Raw genomic sequence first — 22,049 nt, 5'->3', positions numbered from 1 at the left:
CCTCAGCACATCATACCCTAATATCATTTGCTGACATTTACAGAGTATTTACGTATGGGGCACAGTGCTGAGCTCTGGGTTTCTAGAATTAAGTCAAGGCTTAGATTGAGCCAGCCTTAGATTTGGGAGTTAGTACTGTTCCAGAGATTGTGAAGATCAGCAGAAAGTGCCTCCCATGAGGGGTTTAAGACAGTGCCTGGCATATACAAAGTACTCAAGAAAAGGCAGACTCTATGACATCAAGGGCAAGCCCCATTTGCCTTGGGAACAATGGGGAGGGTGAGCAGGCTGACCTGAATCTGTTTTTCCCCTCCCCATTGAGTCATATCCTTTGCTGCCCACTCTTAGCATTCCCGGTCAATCCCTAGCCTATACCAGGTACCTGGCTCTTCCAAAACAACCATGGAAGGAAGCAGCTCAAGAGCTTGAAGGTTAAGGTACTTAAAACAGAGAAAACTAGTCGGGAGGAGTAGCTGAAAGTCAAAGGGGCTTGTGGGTTCTGGGAATGTTATTTCTTGATCTGGATGCTCTGATAGTTACACGGATGAATTCACTTTGAGAGATTTCAACAACTTCTACAATTAAAACTGCGCACATTTCTGTTATAATTCAAACATTTTAAAAACAGGAACCACCCCTCTCCATCATCTAAAGCATAAAGCAGTCTTTCCCAAAGGAGTGCCACAACTGGGTCACAGGTCCACCAGGTCGGTCACCTGTGGCAGCACGCTGGCTTGGCGGCTGACCCTGGGAGCAGCACAGATACCATCACTGTTTGGTTAAGATTGGTAGGCACTACCTCAAGAGCCAGGAACAATATCCTCCTTAATCATGCACCAAATGAACAATATCCTCAATCGCAAGTTTATTTCAAGCTTGTTTTCCCACCCAAGATCCATTTTATTCACTTGATTTTTAATTACTTTTATCTGCAACAGGAAAAGAGTGCACAAACATTTAAGGGTCAACACCCCTAGATCGCTCTTTACAAAACTGAGTATTAGCCTGACATCATTCTATATCTTACTCTTCACTGAAAATTAAATGCCTAGAATATCCCTTCCTCTGCCCTAACTTCCTTTCCCCATAAGCAATGGATCAAAAACCTAAAATAAATTTCTATCACTTATCAAGTCAATGGATACAATACAGACTTTATGCTGGTTTTCTCTTTGAAAGTTTATTGTTTTCTTTTTTTTAAAAAAAAAACCCTACACCTTTTATATTTTACATTCACCTCTCAGAATATTTAATGGTACCCGTTAACGATGTTATAAAAAAGACTACCAGCTGCTTGAAATGGCTGCAAATTTACCATGTTCTGGCATTAAAGTGATTTCAACTCTTTGGAAAAATTGGTGTAACAGTAAGCACCGAGATTTCAAATTCCCAGATGAGAAACAAAAAAAAAAATTTAATCAGGAGGAAATTTATTTAGTAAAAATTCAAGGCTAAAGAAATGTTAGAAGGAAGCCAAAACCAAAAAACTGTAAAAAATACAATCCTCTCTCCAGAATTAGGTTAAAAAATACAGTCAACCCCACTTTAAACCCCATGTTTCTTAGAAAAGCCACCCAGTCCTGAACACAGGGTCTCATACACAAATACATGTAGCTTGATTTGCAGATCAGCCTCTGGGGTCGATCTTACACTGGCCTCAGTTAGAAGTTCAAAAAGAAAAATTAGGTAGTCAGACATCTATAAATACTAGTATCCGCATGAATGAAAACACCCTGGCTTTGGTACGGCTACAGAAATAAGCACATGGTTCAGGGAAAATGGGGTAGGCAGCATGAGGCAAGGGGAACACACAAAACCTCCAAGCAGAGATAAAATGAATATTGGAACACACCCGCAGCAAACACTGTACACAGACTTGAGGCAGATGCCTCTAACACAACACATACACAGGTTCTTGATCAGAATGGTCTGGACCAACCTTTTTCAAAGTAATCACTTGCAGGATATAGTTTAAACTTGGAAATTCATCTGGTGCCCTGGGGTCTAGTGAGAGACAAAGATCTTTTGGAATAATGGCCACCCAGGCTAGAAGCTAACTTCCTCCTTATCTAGAAACCTCAAAGTGTGTTTTCCCCTTTAGTTAGGCTTCTGCCCACCAGAGAAGTAGCCTCATTTACTAACAGGAAGGCTGCTTCTGTTCCTGGTCACCACTGAGGCCTGTCAGAACGGTTCAACTGCTGATTTTTCACCTCTGGGGTGACAAAGAAAAGATTAAGTCCTCTGGGATTAGAAATGTAATTTACTATGCTGACTCTCAAATGGACTTCTCATCTGCCCCCATTTTCACTAGGCCCAATTAAGGGTTGTGAGGACACCGAGAAGGCAGTAGTGGAGTCGAGACTACGACTAAGGGCACCCTCAATACCTTCAAAAGTCAGAGAGGAGAGAAGGCAAAAATGCCCATACCCTGGTCTTCAAATAAATAGTTGCTTCACAAAAGTACAGAGGTCCCACCAGAGAAGGCCAGAAAAAGAGGCAACTTGTTGCTGCTTCAATGCAGAACCCCAGTGGTTATCAATACAATCCTCAACAATAAAAACAAACTTTGGTATACCGTTTAGGACAAAACACATGATCATTGAAAAACCCCACCTTCAATGGAAAAATACATGAAATACATCTAATTTCCATCACACGGCACTACATGAAAACCAACAGCTGCATGATATGTGACGTGACATACACATCGTACGTGTAACAGTTCAAGAGAGGCAAGTCCTGTCTCACAGCCAAGGCTAACAAACAAGAACAGGCGAAGCCTGTGTTTACAATGGGCTGGGTTCACTGTAGTAAACATCACAGCAGTCGGGGGTTGGAGAGCAGAGAAGAAACACAGAACCCCAGGCAACTTTTGATAATAGCGTCCTTTATCCTGTTTTCCTAATAAGACTCCAACACCAGGAAAAAAAAAAAAAAGAGGAAAAAACAGATAAATTAAAACAAAAATCTATCTGTGTAAGTCTTTACTTGTACAAGTCTGTAAGGTTTGGTCTCTGTAGAGCCAGAACTTCAGAGGTGGTGATTTAATTGTCATCACAGCCCCCCAACTTGCTATGGGGTATGTACATCAAGAGACAACATGAAGAGAATCACTTGAGACCAAATTAATTACTTACAAAGAAAGATTTCCTAGAATGTGTAAGTTCTACTGATTGCCCATAGAGACGCTAACAGTTGCTCTAACCCCCAAATGTTTAAACATCTCAAGATGGCAACACGAGTATAGAAAACCCCAACACTCATCACCCAATGAATCATTTCTCCAATCATGGGAATGAGGGAAGAATGTAGGAAAGGTTGTTTCACCAGAACTCATTAAGGAGGTTGTCAGTCCAGAGGCAGCCACAGCAGAGCTTTCCTTGTCTTCAACCTGGGCCAAATGAAGCTGTGAGTGCTCAGGAACTGACAACAAAGTTCTCCGCAGGTTTGGAATGGCCAATGTACAATAATGGCATCAGCCACAAGAGTGAAACTTGAATCGTGCATGAGGGTCTACAGATCACTGATTATTGCACTATCAAACTCACCTCCCACCCATAAGAGATTACCCAGATAATCAGCCCGTGGCAGCTACTACTACTGCCAACTTGGGAACAAGGGAGAGGAAGGAATTCCAAATGAAAACTTCTGAAATGTTCTAGCTTAAGCTAGAACAAATGTTTGAATAAATCATCTGCATTAAATAACATTTAAAATATGGTACCTTCAGCACATTATAAATATGAAATGTCCCCTCCCCAAACCCCATTTACTTCAGTGCACATAGTCAGTCTCCCAGGCAAGGTTTTCCATCACTCAGCCAGTGGAACGGATGGCGTGCACCAGATGTCACACAAAGCATTTATTTCTCCGAGAAGGCTGAGAGCCAGAAGAATTCATCTCCTTCTGCTAGGACATCTGCCCCAAGCTTCTGGGGAAATAGTGAATTGGGCTCAATGGGGAAAGTAGCTACGTGATCCACTAATCGGATTCATAACATGAAAATGCACTGGAGAGTGTATCCCTTCCTGCTCTTCTCCATGATAGAGAGACCTAAAGATAATTAATAGAAACAGCTGTCCCTTCAAACTCAGAGGTTTTCAAAAACAAGTATAAGCAAAAAATAAAGAAATAAAAGGAAAGTAAATCAAACCCCCAATACTCCTGAAAGTAAAATAGTCTCCTGGTGACTGATCTCTGGAAGAAGTTGAGGCAGAAAAGACTGACAAAGTTGGAAGTGACCGGCCATAAAAGTGTCCTAAGGAATCCACGACAGTGCTCTCCATTTCCAAGGCTGAGTAGCTATTCCCAGGAAGTTAACATTTTTCTATTAAGAAGAAAACAAAACAAAACAAAACAAAATAAAACCCACTCCAGAAAAAGGGTCAAGAGAAGAGCACTGCAGAAAGTCAAGCAGCTGAGCGTCGGCGGATCACAAAGAGCCCGCGCTGAAGCTGGCCCAGGTAGATCCTCATCTTGGTGCTGTCACTTGTCTTCCTCACCCAGATCTGCAGGGGAGAGGAAAGGGAACAAGATGAGAAGTTCAATACAGAACAGCAAATCTCCTGCACCATCAAAATATCGGCACGAGTGAGACGCAGGCAGAAAGCTGGTAGCCTCTTGCTGGAATAAACTGTCTCAACTTGTGAGGACTTCATAAGCACCTCTGACCTCGGGCCATCTAAAGGCATGCCTCTGGAAACAGGCATCAGCCTTGAACTCACTTCTCAGCCATCTCTCTCACACCTGTGATTACAAAAATGGAAAGCACTGCAACCTTGGGTTCCACTTCTGCCTTGATCTTAAAGATGCTTTTAAATTTGGTTTGATTACTGCGTTATCAACACTCGAGACATCTTTTCATAAACACAAACTTTCAATCAAATTTGGAAGTATTTTCCTTGCCCCAAGGGACTTCTACATTATATAACCTCTGGTTTCCTGACAATGAAGGCTAATGGTTGTGCAGAAAAAGGGGGAAAAAATACCAACAGTAGAAAAATGCCCACTAATGAGCTAAGGCCCAATTAGGATCATGAGAAGGTTGAAGCACTTCTGAGAGTCCTTCCCTCCTCACCATATCCCTCTCCCCCAGACAGTATCAGATTACAGTGCATTTTACAGGGCAGATGCATTCTTCCATTGAATTGAGAATGAACTCTTGCAACGCGGGGACTGCCAGGGCTGACAAGTGCACTCAATAAGGGGCATCCTAAAGCCATGGGTGAGAAGGGGAGCTGCTACCAGTCACCTGACCCCCTGAGCCAGGGTTACTGAGCTCTGTGTGCCAGACACTGTGCTGATAAGGCTGAGCTTTTTCACCCGCAAGAAACCCTATGAAATAACTACTATCATTGGCCCCATTTTAAAGAAGAGGAAACCAAAGCTCAGCAAGGCTGAGTCACTGTCACGATGTGAATTCTGATGTGTCTGACATCAAAGCCCCTGGCTCTTCTCTACCAAAGCAGTCTCTGGCTTCTTCTTGCCTGTTTTTCTGTAACATGCAATTAAATGGAGCCAAAAGCACAGTTTTTTGAAAGGTCTGCATCTCACCCAAATATACAAGTTTACAGATTTATCTCCTCCTTCCTGGACTCAATTTTCAGGTTTTAAAAAAGCTTATTCTCAGTTTCATCTCAATTTCTTTAATGTGATTATTGAGCAGTAGAGACTTTAAAGTCAAATGCACTGGCTTAAAAATTTAAAAAGTTAAAGACCTCACATGAAACTAGGCCTCCAAGGGACCTTGCAGAATCATTTTAAACCAAAAACTGATCCCAAGAAAAGCTAAGTCAGGGAGTCATCAACACACTCAGAGCTACCCATCAAACCTGCTTGGAGTCAAGCTATGCTAAAGCCAAGAAGCTCCAGTATCACCCAGAATGTGATCTGAAAAATGAGCTGGAACACTTTCAAGAAATGAGAACGGTTTCACCATTGCCAGAGTTGCATATCTTCAGTGCACTGAAGCTTCTTCCTTCCAGGAGACATGTTTCAGTGTCACCATTTCTTTGTCAGATCTCACTGACACTCTATTATGTCAAGACGTGACAATATTCGGCAGAGAGAGAGAAAAACAATCTAACTTGCACTTCTATTTTCCTGAAAAAATCTTCAGGTATCACAGAGGAGAATAATGCACTGGTTCTGAAGTTAGGGTCAGGTACTAGAAGGCCACAGGGGCTTGCAGAACAACCCAGCCAGCCAGGAGCAAATGCTTATCATGAAATCGTGACACCTCTTGGCTGAGGAACAGGTCTCTCTATTAGCTTCCCTGTTCTGGTTCTGACTTGGCTTGAGGGAACTCACAGATCCTCAGCCCAGAGAAGAATGGCATTCATTTATCTAGAAGGCTCTCCCTAACTTCTAAGTAAACAATCATTTTGTAAACTAGTCACATTTCAGGGTATTTTCAATTCAGGAAGCTGGAAGAATAGAAGAGGCTTAAGTTATTTCATAATCCAGTTTCATTAGATTTACTGTGCACTGGCACAAATAAGTTACAGAGGGTAGACACATAAAAATCAATTTCTTTGCAGACATTTGTGGACTGATAAAAGATCAAGCCAATCCAGCTATTAAAGTTTTTAACTTTTTTTAACTAACAATATAAGTTACACATTGCGGACATACTCCTCATGAAGGGCCACTTGGAGAACTCAGAGGGCAGTCACATCATCCTCAGGTGTAACCTTCTGAGTTGACTTTAAAACCAGACCCCATCCTGCAGGAGTGTCTCGAGGAGACCAAAAACCAAAGGCATGAGCCTGGCAACTTATTTTGAGGCACAATAGGACATCTCAGCTAGGAAACATGGCAGGCAAGTGGCGTGTGGGTCATTTCAGGTCAGCACTCATTTAGTGAGCACTTACGGGGTGCTAGACGCTGTGCCAGGTGCCTCACTTAATCCTCACAGCAAGAAACAAATCTACTGGTATGTGTGAAAGTTCTAGAGAAACAAAACCAAGATGGAGTATGCTCCACAGGCAAGCTCCATTCTCAGTAGATGGTTACCTTAAAAAGCAGCAGGAGTTGGCTGGGCACGGTGGCTCACACCTGTAATCCCAGCACTTTGGGAGGCTGAGCCGGGTGGATCACGAGGTCAGGGGTTCCAGACCAGCCTGACCAACCAGTGAAACCCCATGTCCACTTCAAAAAAAATACAAGTTAGCCAGGAGCGGTGGTGGGTGCCTGTAATCCCAGCTACTCAGGAGGCTGAGGCAGGAGAATCACTTGAATCTGGGAGGTGGAGGTTGCAGTGAGCCAAGATAGCGCCACTGTACTCCAGCCTGGGCAACAGAATGAGACTCTGTCTCAAAAACAATAAAAATTAAAATAAAGAAGCAGGAGTTGAATGTACAGACACCAACTTGCTTTTTGTTCTTTCCTGGAATCTAGCTCTGTGGTTCCCAAATCAGTGGCTGTACAGGGAGTTCACAAACATCCCATGGAATAGACAAATCTGCATACGTTGTAGTCAAGCAAATGTAAGGGCTTTTCAAGGCTGATTTTGACAATGTGCAATTTCTGCCTGACTTTAGAATCTAACCCACATAGAAGACGTGACCCCACTGTACTTCCTTGGTGGCACTTTCATTTCAGGTTTGTCCTATCAACACTTCGCAGTACACGTTTTGCTTTCCCAAAGGTGAGGAAGTGTGGTTCCCACCTCATTGGCTCCTACAGAACTGATCACGCAGCTCAGTTTCTGGTTGTCCTTTGACTCCAGATAGATGGCCTGGCTCTTGTGGTACCTGACAAAAACAAGGCACATATTTTTAAAAAGGGAAGGACAGAGAGAGACAGTAAAAGCCAAACAAAATGAAAACACCATCACAACAAAAATTATAATTAAAGAAATCTTAATAATTTACATTTGAGGACTAGCCTGGATTTCCAATGAAGGTTAATTTAAAGGCTTCCATCCTTAGATGAGAAGACCACCTAATCTTCTTTGGGATCTACAGCTTACACTCCTTGGTCCCTCTATGGAGGGGAAAAAAGAGGCTGAGGAAAGGGGTTGGAAAACTATATATTTTTCCCTTTTTTTGGACTATATGACCCAGTACAAAAAGTAAATTAAAATTTTTAAAATAAAAACTCTGTTCCCCCTTTCTGGCCCCACCCCAGAACACTGAAGAAGGCTTGATAGACAAAACAAATAAATAGGCTAAAGCAACTGTTATTTATTTTCGATTTGTCCAAGTCAGTCACCAACAAGAAGGAGGGCTGACTTCAACCCTTTAGTCACTCATTCAAAAATACTCATTAAGCACTTACTGTGCACCACTGACTATGCTGGTGGTTGGGAACAGACAGTGAGAAAAGCCACAAGGTCTCCACTATCACAGAGCTTCAAATACACTGGGGATAAAGAACATTAAATAACCACACCTGGTATGAGCTAATCAGGTGAAGTTCCAAGTGTCTATACCAAAGGGTATTTAATTTGGACATTCGGGAAAGCTGCTTTGAATAATGTATATAAGACAAACACTCCCCTTTCAACTCCTGCATCTACTGTCGACCTATAGCGCAGGGCCACTTCTTATTTCTACACGTTCAGGGACAAGGTCAAGGATGAAAGTGAAGCTGCTGGGGTCCAAAGCCCAGATGGACAACAGCAGCTGCCACAGGATGAAGGAGCTCCTGCTGGATTACAAGACTTGGAAATATTAGCAGAGCTGCAGCTAGCAACTCCCGCCTGGGCCAGCCCCACATCGGTTAATAACATAAACTTTGGTTCATTTTGGCTGCAAAGATCTGGCTAACCAGACCCATAAACTCGTGTAAATTCAGCAAAACACATCTCCCAGCAAAGTATGGTGCCTTATTCTGTTTTGCTGGTATAACAAAATAACCTACTGCCAAGACATCACAATACAGGATGCACTTCACTCCCATAATGAACTTTTTCCAGTCTAGGGTCTCAATTCTCTTTAACCTGCTACTTATGAACTGAAAACTCAGGTTTTCAGGTCAATGTACTTTCTGAAAATACTGTTAAAAGAAACAGAATTTTAGGCTGGGCACAGTGGCTCACGCCTTTAATCCCAGCACTTTGGGAGGCTGAGGCGAGCAGATCACTGGAGATCTGGAGTTCGAGACCAGCCTGGCCAACATGGTGAAACCCCATCTCTACTAAAAACATGAAAATTAGCCAGGCGTGGTGGCAGGCACTTGTAATCCCAGCTACTCAGGAAGCTGAGGCAGGAGAATCACTTGACCCCGGGAGGCAGAGGTTACAGTGAGCCAAGATCATGCCACTGCACTCCAGCCTGAGCAACAGAGCGAGACTCCATCTTAAAAAAAAAAAAGAATTTTAAATTCAATTAGAACAGCAAGAATGGTTTAAATGCAAGTTTTAAAGTTGCTTTCGGCTCTATATTAGTTGGTAAACTGGCAGGGGACCTTCATTATGCTAAGCATGTACTATCACAAGGTCCGAACTGTACAATGCCTAAGAAAAAGCTAAGTTCATACTAACACTCTAACACTTCCCCTGATTTCTCTCTCACATCTGAGCTTGCTCTCCTATGTAAATAGTCATGTCTTGAGTAATGGTTAAAATAAAAATACAGAGGGAGAATACTCACAGTTATTCTAAAGGGACTATAAGTTATTAAAGAGATAAAGACACAAAACAAAATGTAACTACCCTCAAGTCATTCTGATACAACTTTCTAAACACTTTAATAAAGAAAGGTCATGGATATGGTGTAGAATATTACGAGTGTAGAAACATGCTCAATATGCTGCTAACAAAAAACAAAACTATGTCCACTATGTTCCTGTGTTTATGATAAAACATACACGTTACAGCTGGGTGCAGTGGCTCATGCCTGTAATCCCAGCACTTTGGGAGGCCGAGGTGGGTGGATCACTTGAGGTCAGGAGTTCAAGACCAGCCTGACCAACATGGTGAAACCCTCCTCTCTACTAAAATTACAAAAATTAGCCAGCACAGTGTGGGTGCCTGTAATCCCAGGTACTCGGGAGGCTGAAGCACAAAAATTGCATGAACCCAGGAAGCAGGGACTGCCATGAGCTGAGATCATGCCACTGCACTCCAGCCTGGGTGAAAGAACGAGACTTTGTCTCAAAAAAAAAAAAAATCTGGCCAGGTATGGTGGTTCATATGGTGGCTCACACTTGTAATCCTAGCACTTTGGGAGGCCGAGGTGGGCAGATTGCCTGAGCTCAGGGGTTTGACACCAGCCTGGGCAACAAGGTGAAACCCCATCTCTACTAAAATACAAAAAATTGGCCGGGCGCGGTGGCTCACGCCTGTAATCCCAGCACTTTGGGAGGCCGAGGCGGGCAGATGATGAGGCCAAGAGATTGAGACCATCCTGGCAAACATGGTGAAACCCCGTCTCTACCAAAAATACAAAAATTAGCTGGGCATGGTGGCACACACCTGTAGTCCCAGCTACTTGGGAGGCTGACGGAGAGAACAGCTTGAACCCGGGAGGTGGAGGTTGCAATGAGATAGCACCACTGCACTCCAGCTTGACGGCAGAGCAAGACTCTGTCTCAAAAAAATATAAATAAATAAGTAAAATACAAAAAATTAGCCGGGCATAATGGCGTGCGCCTGTAGTCCCAGCTACTTCGGAAGCTGAGGTAAGAATCACTTGAACCCAGGAGGCGAGTCTGCAGTGAGCCAAGATTGCACCACTGTACTCCAGCCTGGGCTGGACAGCTCGACAGCGCGAGGACTCTGTCTCCAAAAAAAAAAAAAACACATATACATGTTACATGTGTATCTGTGTATCATATCCTCACAGAGACCTTTTGAAGAAAAGAGCTGACTCTGGAAGGCTAGTCCAACAATTATCATGAGATGCATTGTATTTTCCTTCAGTTGTACCTTGAACCCAAACCCAACACATTTAACTGACTTAAAAGTGAACACCCGGAGTAAATGATGCAAGCTGGTCTATTACCTCTGAGAAGTGGTCTGGAACTTGGGAATGTGGCCACCTCCCAGATCTGCCTCCTCTGGAATCACTGAACAGTGGTGGCCTGAATGTCCACCATTGGTCCCCATTTGCTCCAAAGTAGAGGTGGCCAACATGCTTCCCAAAGCAGCCAACTTCCAAACCAACTGATCCCCAGGTCCCTGCTGAACCACAGTCTCTGTGACCTTCAAGGGATCCTCATGCACTACACGATGTCTTGGGGAACCACTATCCCTAGATTTCAAATCTATTAGATTATTTTAATTCTCTGAAAAGTCCTTAGATATTAAAGTGTGCAGGGCTCATACCTGTAATCCCAGCACTTTGGGAGGCTGAGGCAGGAGGATCACTTCAGCTCAGGAGTTTGAGGATAGCCTGGGCAACATAGCAAGACCTCATCTCTACTAAAAATCAAAAAAATATTAGCCAGGCATGGTAATGGAGGACTGTAGTCCCAGCTACTCGGGAGGCCAAGGCAGGAAGATCGCTTGAGCCAGGGGGATCAAGGCTCCAGTGAGCTATAATCACACCACTGCACGCCAGCCTGGGGGACAGTGTGACCCTGTCTCAAAAAAACAAAAAATAAAGTGTTCATGCAGGGGGGTTTTAAAGATGAAACCAAAAAGTACGTGACAACCTTAACATACAAATTTACTTTTTAATTTCTAAAGAAAAATCAAAGGGGGGAAGAAATTTAAAAATACGTTTAGATATAAAATGTGCTGTGAAGCAACATCAATAGGGTAGTAAAAATGTGCTTTTTTTTTTTTTTTTTGGCCAATTAACCTGCTTTACAAGCTGCAACTCAGCTGCTGAAAAACGATATTTAAATAGCCTCAAAGAATAAGCCCCAAATGTCAAACTGACTTTATTACTTTGTTACTAATGGAAATTCTGACCTGGGAATCTCTACAATTAAGTTCTTAAAGCTTTGAACCACTACTATTAAACCCAACAAAACTAGAAATTACCACTACTGTACTATTTTCGAAAAGCAATTTCTTAAGAAGGTGGGCACAAAAGTGGGGCAAGGAGGTAGGAAAAATAATTTAATTTTCTATCCTACTGAGAAATCCTGGTATTAACACTTTATTTCCCCAATAAGTGAGTCCATGTTACAGAACCTCAAGGAGTCCCAATTCTTCTAGTAAATATTCACTGTGTTAAGTCTTTTGTGTCAACCGAAGGCTGGAGGGGAAAATGCACTTGGGCAAGCGGGTGGCTTCGTTTCTGACTCACAGGCAGCCCCTGATTTAAATGAGGAGAGAAAAACAGAAGTCCACCCGTACCATCAACTAGTTATTTTCAAATACTTACTTTTTCACAGTATTTTTTGAGAGGTCATTAGTCCAAATCAAAATGTGAGGGAAACTTACACAGCATGATACAGAATGCCTTAAAAGCAGTATAAGACCAAGGCAAAGGGAAAATCCTTATCTTTCAAAATGAAAGGGAGCTTGGCAAGTATTCACACCAAGACGCGATGCCTGAATCCCATTTGTTTTGCTGAAGTCATTTAAAACTCAGCAAGACATCTTCTGCCAAAAATATGGCTGCACCAAAATACTCCACACGCCTGGAAAGAGCATAAAGCAACGTAGCTGATCTCTCAGCCACAGGCCACATCTGCCGAAGAAAGAAAAACAAAACCTCCAAACTGATACAAAAGCCAAACATGAGCCTGGTGAGATGGGAGAGGCTGGCTCTGCACCAGTGAGCAGCTCAGCCAGTATTCCCAGGAATACTCTCTAATTGTCACTGGGGAAGAGAGAGACCCACCTTCAACAACTGCATTATGATCTCTGACTGCCAAGGCCAAAAATGAAAAGTATACGGAATAGAGAAGGAAACAACACTCTCACAGTATATTTAACAAGAGAATAAGCAATTTCAATTTCACTGAAGAAGTAAAATGCATCCAGTGACATTATTTTCTACGTTTCTGCTGCTGATGTAAGAAAGATGGTGAAAATTCCTTCAAAATGCTTAGGAGTTCTAACACATCAAATCTGACCATTTTGTTTACATTAGGAAACACCGGACACTGTGGATCCTTTCTTTAAAAAAACAAGAATTTTATTTTTACTGCATTTTCACCCTCAAGACATGTCTCATCAAGTCTGAGGATTAAGCTTAGAAGGAGGAAGATTCAAAGCAACACAATTAACAAAATGAACATGACTGGAAATATCACATGGCTTTAAGACTCATAGATCCGTAAAAATGTTAGTGATAAATCTCATCATTTTCAAAGATGGTTCTTACGTGTGGGCTTGATCTTTAAAGGTTATTTGGTTTTCATTATTAGAAACATTTTTCATCTCATTTTGCCCTCCTCGGTGTTCAGCTGTTAGAGCCTGCCACCTAGTGGCGATGTGTTCTGAGACATAATGTTAAGATACAACACAAACCGACCTTTCTGAAGAAGGCCAAAGAAAACCAAATTAGAGGGGAAGTCATCAAGACCAGCCTTAGCAATAAAGTGAGCCTCCAGCAGTAATTAACTCACTGCAACTTAGTAGGTGGAAATGATTTCTTTCAGGCATGACAAGAACCCTAAGCATTTTTGACAAGTACAATGTTATCAAGTAACCAACCTAATACAATGCTGGGTTTTTTTTAAGAATTCAAAATAAATAACCATTACCCCAATTTTGGAACTTTTGGTTAGATACTGAAACTCAAAGGGTCATTATATAAACATTATAAATGATCATTACAGACACCTTATAGTAACCCAGAAAAACATTCTCAATATAACCAAACGGAAAGGCAAGGCAAACCATATGTCCACTATGACTTAAAATGAATAGAGAGTATGCCTGCATATGGACAAAGAATAAAAAGAAATATATCAGAAAGAAAAGACCTGAGAAATGATGGCAGTATCCATTTCATACCCAGCAGAAAGTGTTAATACAGAAGAAATGTTTGTTGAACGAACAAAAGTATGAGCTTTTAAGGTTCTTCCATACTGTTTTGCCATTACCTTTCCAATGAAAAATGCTAGGTGGTCTGAAGGTTTCAAAGAGTCTTCAGCGTAAACTAGGAATGCAGCAGGACACGGTGGCTTATGCCTGTAATCCCAGCACTTTGGGAGGCCGAGGCAGTCAGATCATGTGAGGTCAGGAGTTCAAGACCAACCCGGCCAAAATGGTGAAACCTCGTCTCTACTAAAAATATAAAAATTAGCTGGGCGTGGTGGTGGGTGCCTGCAATCCCAGCTACTAGGGAGGTTGAGGCAGGAGAATCGCTTGAACAGAGAAGGCGGAGGTTGCAGTGAGCTGAGATCATATCACTGCACTCTAGCCTAGCGACAGAGCAAGACTCCATCTCAAAAAACAAAAAACAAACTAGGAATGTTTTAGGATACAGCTCCCCCAAGCAAGTATCCTTGACCACTTCTGCAGCAGGATCATGTAAGAAAAAAGGGTATGTGGCATCAAAACACATCTAATAACATCTTAGAAATTCACAGTGTACATTAGCATATCCCAGGACCCAAAGGGTGCTACAAGGGAGAAACCCACTTATCTTAATTACCACGATCATCCCCCAAACCGATACGACCACAAAATCCTTTAATCCGAAGAGCACCGACTAACTTTAGCACACAGGGGCAGAGTTAAGAGGGGTCACAGGGGGACATATACCCCAGCCCCAGTTGGCAGGGGCACCATACAAGATAGCAGCCTGCAAATTCTAGTACAGAGACAGCAGAATGGAGAAGGAAGGGGAGCAGAACATGGTTTTGGGAAACACTGCTTTCAAAGCTCTACCAGAAGTATTGGTTAAATGACTGCTAATACATTTTTTAATGGGTTTCTACTTTTAGTTCTATGTAAGTTTAACAGCAGCCATGCTCTGAAATAACTACAATAGCCCCACCCCTCTTTCCAAGTGGTTCGTATGAGACTTTTACAAGTAGTCCAGGTTTTCCCATAACATACCATCTTTTGTCATAGTACAGTTTGCCATCTTCTATCCGAGCTTCAAACCTCTGGGCTGGAGATTCCGCGGGTGTCGCAGGCAAGTGCTCAGGAGAGGATGGAGATGCTGGAGGAAACCAACACTTACATGACTAAGAATGTAACCAACACATGCGAGTCTACCAGTTAACATGCTTTAACTGAAACACTATCAGAATGTGGTAATAATCATCGAGCCCTTACAGTAATAATGCATGGGAATTCAGCAAAATTCTTGTATATTCCATCTAAACTTGATCATCAAAGCAACCCTGGGAAGTAGGCAAGGCACAGATTAACCTCATCAAATGGAAGAGACACCTGGGCTTCAGAAAGATTAAGGTCAAATGTGCAAATATGTAAGATCACTTAGAGTAGGACTGAAGCCCTGGTGATCAAAGTGCAAGTATTATGAAAATCTCTTAAAAATGCAATCATTTTCAGCAGGGTGCAGTGGCGCACGCCTATAATCCCAGCACTTTGGGAGGCCGAGGTAGGTGGACCACGAGGTCAACAGATGAGACCATCCTGGCCAACATGGTGCAACCCCGTCTCTAGTGAAAACACAAAAATCAGCCGGGCATGGTGGCGCGTGCCTGTAGTCCCAGCTACTCGGGAGGCTGAGGCAGGAAAATCACTTGAACCTGGGAGTCGGAAGTTGCAGTAAGCAGAGATCATGTCACTGCACTCCAGCCTGGCGACAGAGTGAGACTCCGTAATCCAAAACAGGAATCATTTCAAGAACTACTAAATTTACACACTCACACAACTCCCTCACCCCCTCCCCATCATGCATGCCTCAGAAGGTCAGGACGTCTCTGTGGACCGCAGAGGCCCCCAGGAAGACATTATCCAGAAAAAGAAGACTCTTGTTTTTCTTCCACAAGACTCAGGAAGTAGAGGGATGTGTGAGTAATCACGGTGCTTTAAACAAAAAAAGATGTCACCAATTCAGCATTCCAGTTGGCAACTAGCACTGATGATCTCAAGTGCTGTTCTAGAAGCAACAACTATGAATACTGAGCTGGTTGGTCTCTTCTATGAACTGCGAGTCAGAGCAGCCTTCGAATGCCTTACCAGAGTCAGGCCATGAAAAGCCACTGGAGCAGAACTGCCTAGGACTTGGCTTTAGAAAGCCAGTAATACTTAAAATCCTGGTTTCATTTTCAAAAATGCATGTGTACTTAAATCTTATGCCTGATGCCTACACAGAAGGAAACCTTTACCAGCCAATCAAATGTCTCTTTTACAATAAACCCTAAGAAAAAAATAACAAAGCAGAGGTTAGAAAAAAAAAAAAAAGAAATCAGGGAGGGGTGTAGTTATGGTCCCCTTCAGTTTTCGTGATGTCTACTCTTAGGCAAATGATAAACATTTCATTTTTGAAAATTGCAACAATTTCCTGACAGGTATTCACATGCTTTTCCAACAACATGATAAAAAGATTGCACAAATGCCAACACATCATGCACTCACCTGGTCTCTTGGGTGACTTAAGCTGTAGGAAGAATAACAACAAAAAATCTTAGAGAAAATCATTTCAGATGCAACTTCAGGTGTCAAAGGTATCACAATGGTTTAACAAGTAACATGTTAACAAAGGAAAGCAGAAAACCACATAAGCCTGAGTTTTCAAATAAATCAAAAGATCCAAACTGTACCTTATTTAACGTTCTCAGATCCTCCATGATCTGTTCATCTGTTAACAAATAGTTTAGCTGGGGTGTTGAGAGTTAAAGGACTCTGTGTGAAAAGTACAGTTTCCAAGCAAAGAGTAACCAACAAAATGGTACCAGTATTTTAGAATTTACAAAGTGTGATTTCGTTAAATGATGTTTCTACAGTAACAGTTTGCTTCTTAGAAATTTATGATTCTCTTACTAAATGTCATGGTACTTGAATACATAAAAGAATTCACATCCCCCACTGCTAGGATGAGAAGGTGGAATGAGCTTCGTTAGGCATCTACAATAATACAGCACAGGAGACAGTAAAAATAAGAATTTCATCATGAATATATAAGGCGCTTTTGTTCCAAAGATCTAAAGACTTGCACAAACACACACACCCAAGGTAAGGCTAATCTTCCCTCAGCAACTTAAATCCTGTTGTGAAGGGGAAGCAACCTGAAGTTATGCCCCTTGCTGATGGCACACAAATGACTAAGCCATTTTGGGCAGAGAGCTATTTACCATCTCCTCGAAAGGAACAGAAACAACACTTCTCCATCTTTCCTGTTTCCGTTACCATTTTTATGATGAAAGGGCTGCTTTATGTCTGACTGAAACCTCATTTGCTTTAATTTAAAAACAGTTTGCAATCCACTATATTACGGACATAGATAACAGAGGAGGTACATAGAGGTAGATATTACTGCCTTCATTTTACGGTTGGAAGGTGGAAAATTACAGGTGAAAAAATTAAGGCACATCAGGTTTTCAGATGCCCCTGAATCTGGATGTTAGCATTAAAACCAGGCTGAACTTTGCACGTAAAGCACCTTTCCAAATCACGACTCTCTATACATCTCTCCCACCAAAAGCAGTAGCAAATGAGGACTCCCATAAAATGAGCAACCCCTAACCCCTGGACAAACATTTTCCACATTTTCCAATTAAATATTATTATTTCTGTAGGACAACGGCCATGTATATACCCTAGCAAATGGATAAACACAGGATTCCACAGTCTTAAGAAAGGTGGTTACAGCTTGATGGAAATGGATATCTGGAGCAGGTTTCCTCCTCTTGTCTGGGATGGGGACGGGATCATTCGGTCGCCTCCGCAACTTTCTGGTCATGATAGGTTTCACCTCCATAGAATCTGTGGCAAGAATGGAATGGTTAAATCTATCCAACTCCCACTTGAAGTCAGTAAGAATTTCTATAGTATAAGAATATCTGCCCCCCAACCACCCAGTCAGAACTGTTTTACTGGGGATGTTTGTTCTACACATGGTTGTAGCCAGACACCCCATTAGATTTTAGGAAGTGTTTATGCTTGGAAGATTCAGACCAGCTGCCCTAAGTGCACACCCCTCTCAGAAATGCAGCCCTGCTGTCAAGCATTACAGCCACTGTGGGCATCTCTCCAGCACCCTCATATCCTAGGGGATATTCCTCCTCTCCCTCAAATTAAGAAGCTCAGAGGCGCAGGCTCTCGGGATAGGAAGGAACCCGAAGCTCATCTCAGCTAATTTCTGCAGTTCCCACGGAGGGTGGGTGTGCCGAAGTCCACGGGGATAAAAAGCTCTTGTAGAGGCCACTGGCCTCAGTGCCAACATTTTTATATCAAGTTTTCATTTGTAGACTCAGACTTTTTTTCTTTTATAACCTTTTGTAACTACTGACTATCAAGAAGACACAATGAGGGCTCACAATAAAAGCCTCTTTCCCTTCTGCACTCCTCTCTGTGGTCTCACACTGCTGCTGACTCCCCACGCCTTCAAATCGCTCCTCCCAAGCCATGGTGCACAAGGAGGTGAACCTGCCTCCTCGGGGTCCTTTTTCACTTGTCTGCTCCCTGAATACTGGTGATCTTTGGGGTCCAGTCAGTTCCTTTCAGACTGTATCCCAACCAATCTGCAATCACCAATTCCAGCTCCACACATCCCTCTGAATGGCAATAGATACCTGATACCACATATTTTCCAGGCCCCACACGAACTCAGTGCTCCTCATTTCCCCTCCCAAGGCTGCCTCTTTTCCTGTGTCTCGGGGCATCCAATCTAACCCTCCTTCCATGCAAGAACAAATCTGTCATCTGTGACTTGTCTTCCTTCACCCAGGCATGAGGTTCACCAGCTATGTTGGTTGTGCCTCCACTTCATGCCTTCATCCTTCCACTGATTACCTCCATGGCTTTCAGTGTTCTTTCCCATGTCCTGTCCATCCTCCCCTCCCTCAAAGTGATCTTCCTGGGACACAAATCAGATCGTTTTGCATATCACTCTTGTTACTAAACATTTCTTTTTTGATTTTTTTTGAGACAGGGCCTCACTCTGTCACCCAGGCTGGAGTGCAGTGGCACGATGTTCATTCACTGCAACCTTCGCCTCCCAGGTTCAAACGAGTCTCATGCCTCAGCCTCCCAAGTAGCTGGGACTACAGGCGTGCGCCACCACACCCAACTAATTTTTTGTATTTTTAGTAGAGATGGAGTTTCACCATGTTGATCAGGCTGGTCTCAAACTCCTGACCTCAAGTGATCCGCCCTCCTCAGCCTCCCAAAGTGCTGGGATTACAGGCGTGAGTCACCACACCCGGCCATCTTCTTACTAAATATTTCAGTGGCTCACCACTCTCCACAGGATAAAAGCCAGGCCTCATTTCTGGTCTTCCTCCCTTCTTCTTCATTCACACTTACACTGTGTGCAAGCCTTTAGCTATCCTGTTACCGAAGGGCACCAGACTTTATGCCTTCAAGTCTTTGCATGGCTGTCCTCTGCCTACCCTCCTCTTTTCTGCCCAGCAAACTCCTACATAATACCCCTTGAGAGTCACTTCAATACTCTCCCTTCTGTGACAGCTGTCAAAGGCAGAGACTCATTCCATCCTCCAAGTAACCAGAGCATCTATACAAACCTCAAGTAGACCAAGTGCCACTGTGTACAGGTCATTACCTACCCCCTTTGGATGTCTGAATTTCACCCCAACACCTAGCAAGAGTCTGGCCCAGTAGGGGTGCATAATGTTTTGCGCAGAATGGGTAGAAGAGGTCAAGCCTGATCATGGGATGAGGTTAATTTGTGATTATGCACACAATAAGCAGAGCAGGCAGGGCGGCTTCAGCGAATTCTACCAAGCAGTGTGCAGGATCTTAGAGCATGTCATACATGTGCCACAAAAAATTTAAAAAAAAAAAAAAAAAAGGCTTCTGCATGTTGCTCTTCAGAGAAATGGGCTGGGAAGTATTAATTTTTTTTCTATCAATGGAATAGAGGTAAAATAAGAACCAAAGACCTAATTAATGAATATTTATAAGTGTACTTGGAAGTATAAACACACACACACACACACACAGAGCACCAGAAATAAGTGGGGAAGGCTTCTCCCTAAAAAAACCTCCTACCCTATGCTGAGGTGCCACCCTTCTCCAGTTAGTTACTGGCCAGTGACACAGCACCATGGTTAAGACCTGGAGTGTCACATAAATGTGCGTCTGAATTCCTGCAGCAGCTGTGCGGCCTAACAGAGGTTTGTAAGTGCCGTATGTCTCAAGTGTCCTCGTCTACAGAACAGAAGTATCAATAATGCCTCCTCCACAGTGCGCTGTGAGGGTTACATGTGATGATACACGTGAAGTCTTAGCACGGTGCTTGGCATAACGGGAGTTCTATCAATGCTAGTTTTTATTATTATATTTTCAGGCAGGAAAAAACTATACAAAGATCCTTTTTAAAATTCAAGGCACAAAGAGCTGAAAAGAAGTTACACAGTCGAAAGCAGCTGACGTCAACTGTGAGGCTGTACAACACTGACACCTAATTTGGAAAATAAAGCGTAAAGGGAGCTCACCCAACCCAAGAGAGCACCAAACAAAAAGCACATAGCCTGAGAACATTATGGAATGTTCTGTCTGCCAAAGAGAATGGCTGAGTGTGCTCTGCTCTGCAGGCTGCCAAGACTGGGGAGTGGGGAGGGTGGACAATGCATGATGGATGTAAGCCAAGTAAAGGCCAATCACGGCCACTGAACTCTGAAAATCATAACTGTATCACTTACAAACCAAAAAACATAATCAAATTCTTATGAAATGGTTAAAAATAATAATAATAAAATCTATTTTATTAGCCTGGTCACAGCAACAATCTGATTAATTTTATCCAAAAGACTACTTTGCAGAAGGAAGAGACTCTGGAGAAGGCCCTAAAACTTACCAGCATGTCTCCGTCTCCATTTCCATCTGGGAAAGAGGAGACAGAAGGGAGCAGTCCTGGCCAACGGGCCAGGTGGAAGACATGATTTGAGGACATGATCGACATGTGTCACAGCCCCAACAGACATAGTAAGATTACCCACTGAAGTCACCTTAATCTAATGCCAGGTTTGCCTAGTTGGCTTCCAAAGTGGATTTTTCATAGAAGGATGGAGCCTGACAACCTGGGTCTGAGTGTGCCTGGAAGTTCTATTTCTCACTGTAAGTAATGAGCTGGTATCCTGAGTTTTACCATCAATCTCCTAGGAGTTTGGCCTCTAAGAGTCCCAAGACGCTCAATCTGGCTACACTGACAAAAATCAAACTTCCAGAACTGAAGTTCAGACCCTGGAGTGTGACAACCCCAGAGAAAACACCTGAGCAGGGATGCAGTCAGTCTTCCTCTCCGACATCATGCACCAACCACAAAAAGACTAAAACTGGCTGAAATTAGAACCCCTCTCTGATCCAGAGGTCTCCTCATAGGTTTGCTTCAGTGGAGATGCTATTTATGTAATTAAACATCAAGCATTTAGAGCAGACTTGCGAGAGCGTATGTGAGAGAAAACACCAAATAAGCAACAAGACTAGGCGTACAACTCCCCTCCAAACCACCATGCAATATGACCTTTAATAGTGCAAATCCTCCTGTTCTACTCACTAGGAAACCTGACAGATACAGGCACACCCCCACCCCGCCCCACCCCTCACCACAGGTAGCACTGGTTCTGACATCTAAAAAATGGGAGCTCAGGTTGAAGCAATGCTAGGTGGTAGAGTCATTACAGCACAGTCCCTCTGGAGAGATATTCCTGATAAATTACCTGCAATTTACATACAACTACCCGTTTACTGGCTGGCCTTTTGTTCTGCACTTCTCTAGGCCTATTTATTCATTTCCAACAGCATACCTGCCTACAGTGTACAATAGCAGTAAAAGCTTCAATTCAACATACTTTAACTATTAAAACAAGCTCATATTTATCTATTGGAAAAAATATTAATTGCAGCAATTCAAAGGGCATCCTTAAAAAATGGGATATAGCCAGGTGTGGTGGCTCACGCCTGTAATCTCAGCACTTTGGGAGGCCAAGGTGGGTGGATCATGAGGTCAGGAGATCGAGACCATCCTGGCTAACAATGTAAAACCCTGTCTCTACTAAAAATACAAAAATTGAGGTCAGGAGATCGAGACCATCCT

At 42.9% G+C, this 22,049-nt stretch overlaps 1 protein-coding gene across 1 annotated transcript in view; it reads right to left on the bottom strand.

The window, feature by feature from the left end:
• Window positions 1-1,161: 1,161 nt before the first annotated feature.
• SUDS3 (suppressor of defective silencing 3 homolog (S. cerevisiae)) overlaps window positions 1,162-22,049 on the bottom strand; it is a 41,323-nt gene continuing 20,435 nt past the window's right edge. Inside the window, exons 7-12 of the mRNA XM_011928716.1 lie at window positions 17,660-17,755; window positions 16,594-16,655; window positions 16,409-16,430; window positions 14,915-15,020; window positions 7,670-7,754; window positions 1,162-4,508 (exon numbers count right to left, since the gene is read on the bottom strand). Coding sequence (XP_011784106.1) covers window positions 4,410-4,508; window positions 7,670-7,754; window positions 14,915-15,020; window positions 16,409-16,430; window positions 16,594-16,655; window positions 17,660-17,755 — 470 coding nt within the window. The 3' untranslated portion in view covers window positions 1,162-4,409. The remainder of the gene's footprint in view (window positions 4,509-7,669; window positions 7,755-14,914; window positions 15,021-16,408; window positions 16,431-16,593; window positions 16,656-17,659; window positions 17,756-22,049) is intronic.

This window comes from Colobus angolensis, unplaced genomic scaffold, assembly GCF_000951035.1.
Source record: "Colobus angolensis palliatus isolate OR3802 unplaced genomic scaffold, Cang.pa_1.0 Scaffold79, whole genome shotgun sequence".
NCBI lineage: Eukaryota > Metazoa > Chordata > Mammalia > Primates > Cercopithecidae > Colobus > Colobus angolensis.
The sequence above is the reverse complement of the archived record's forward strand: the minus strand, read 5'-3'. Positions and strand labels throughout refer to the sequence as shown.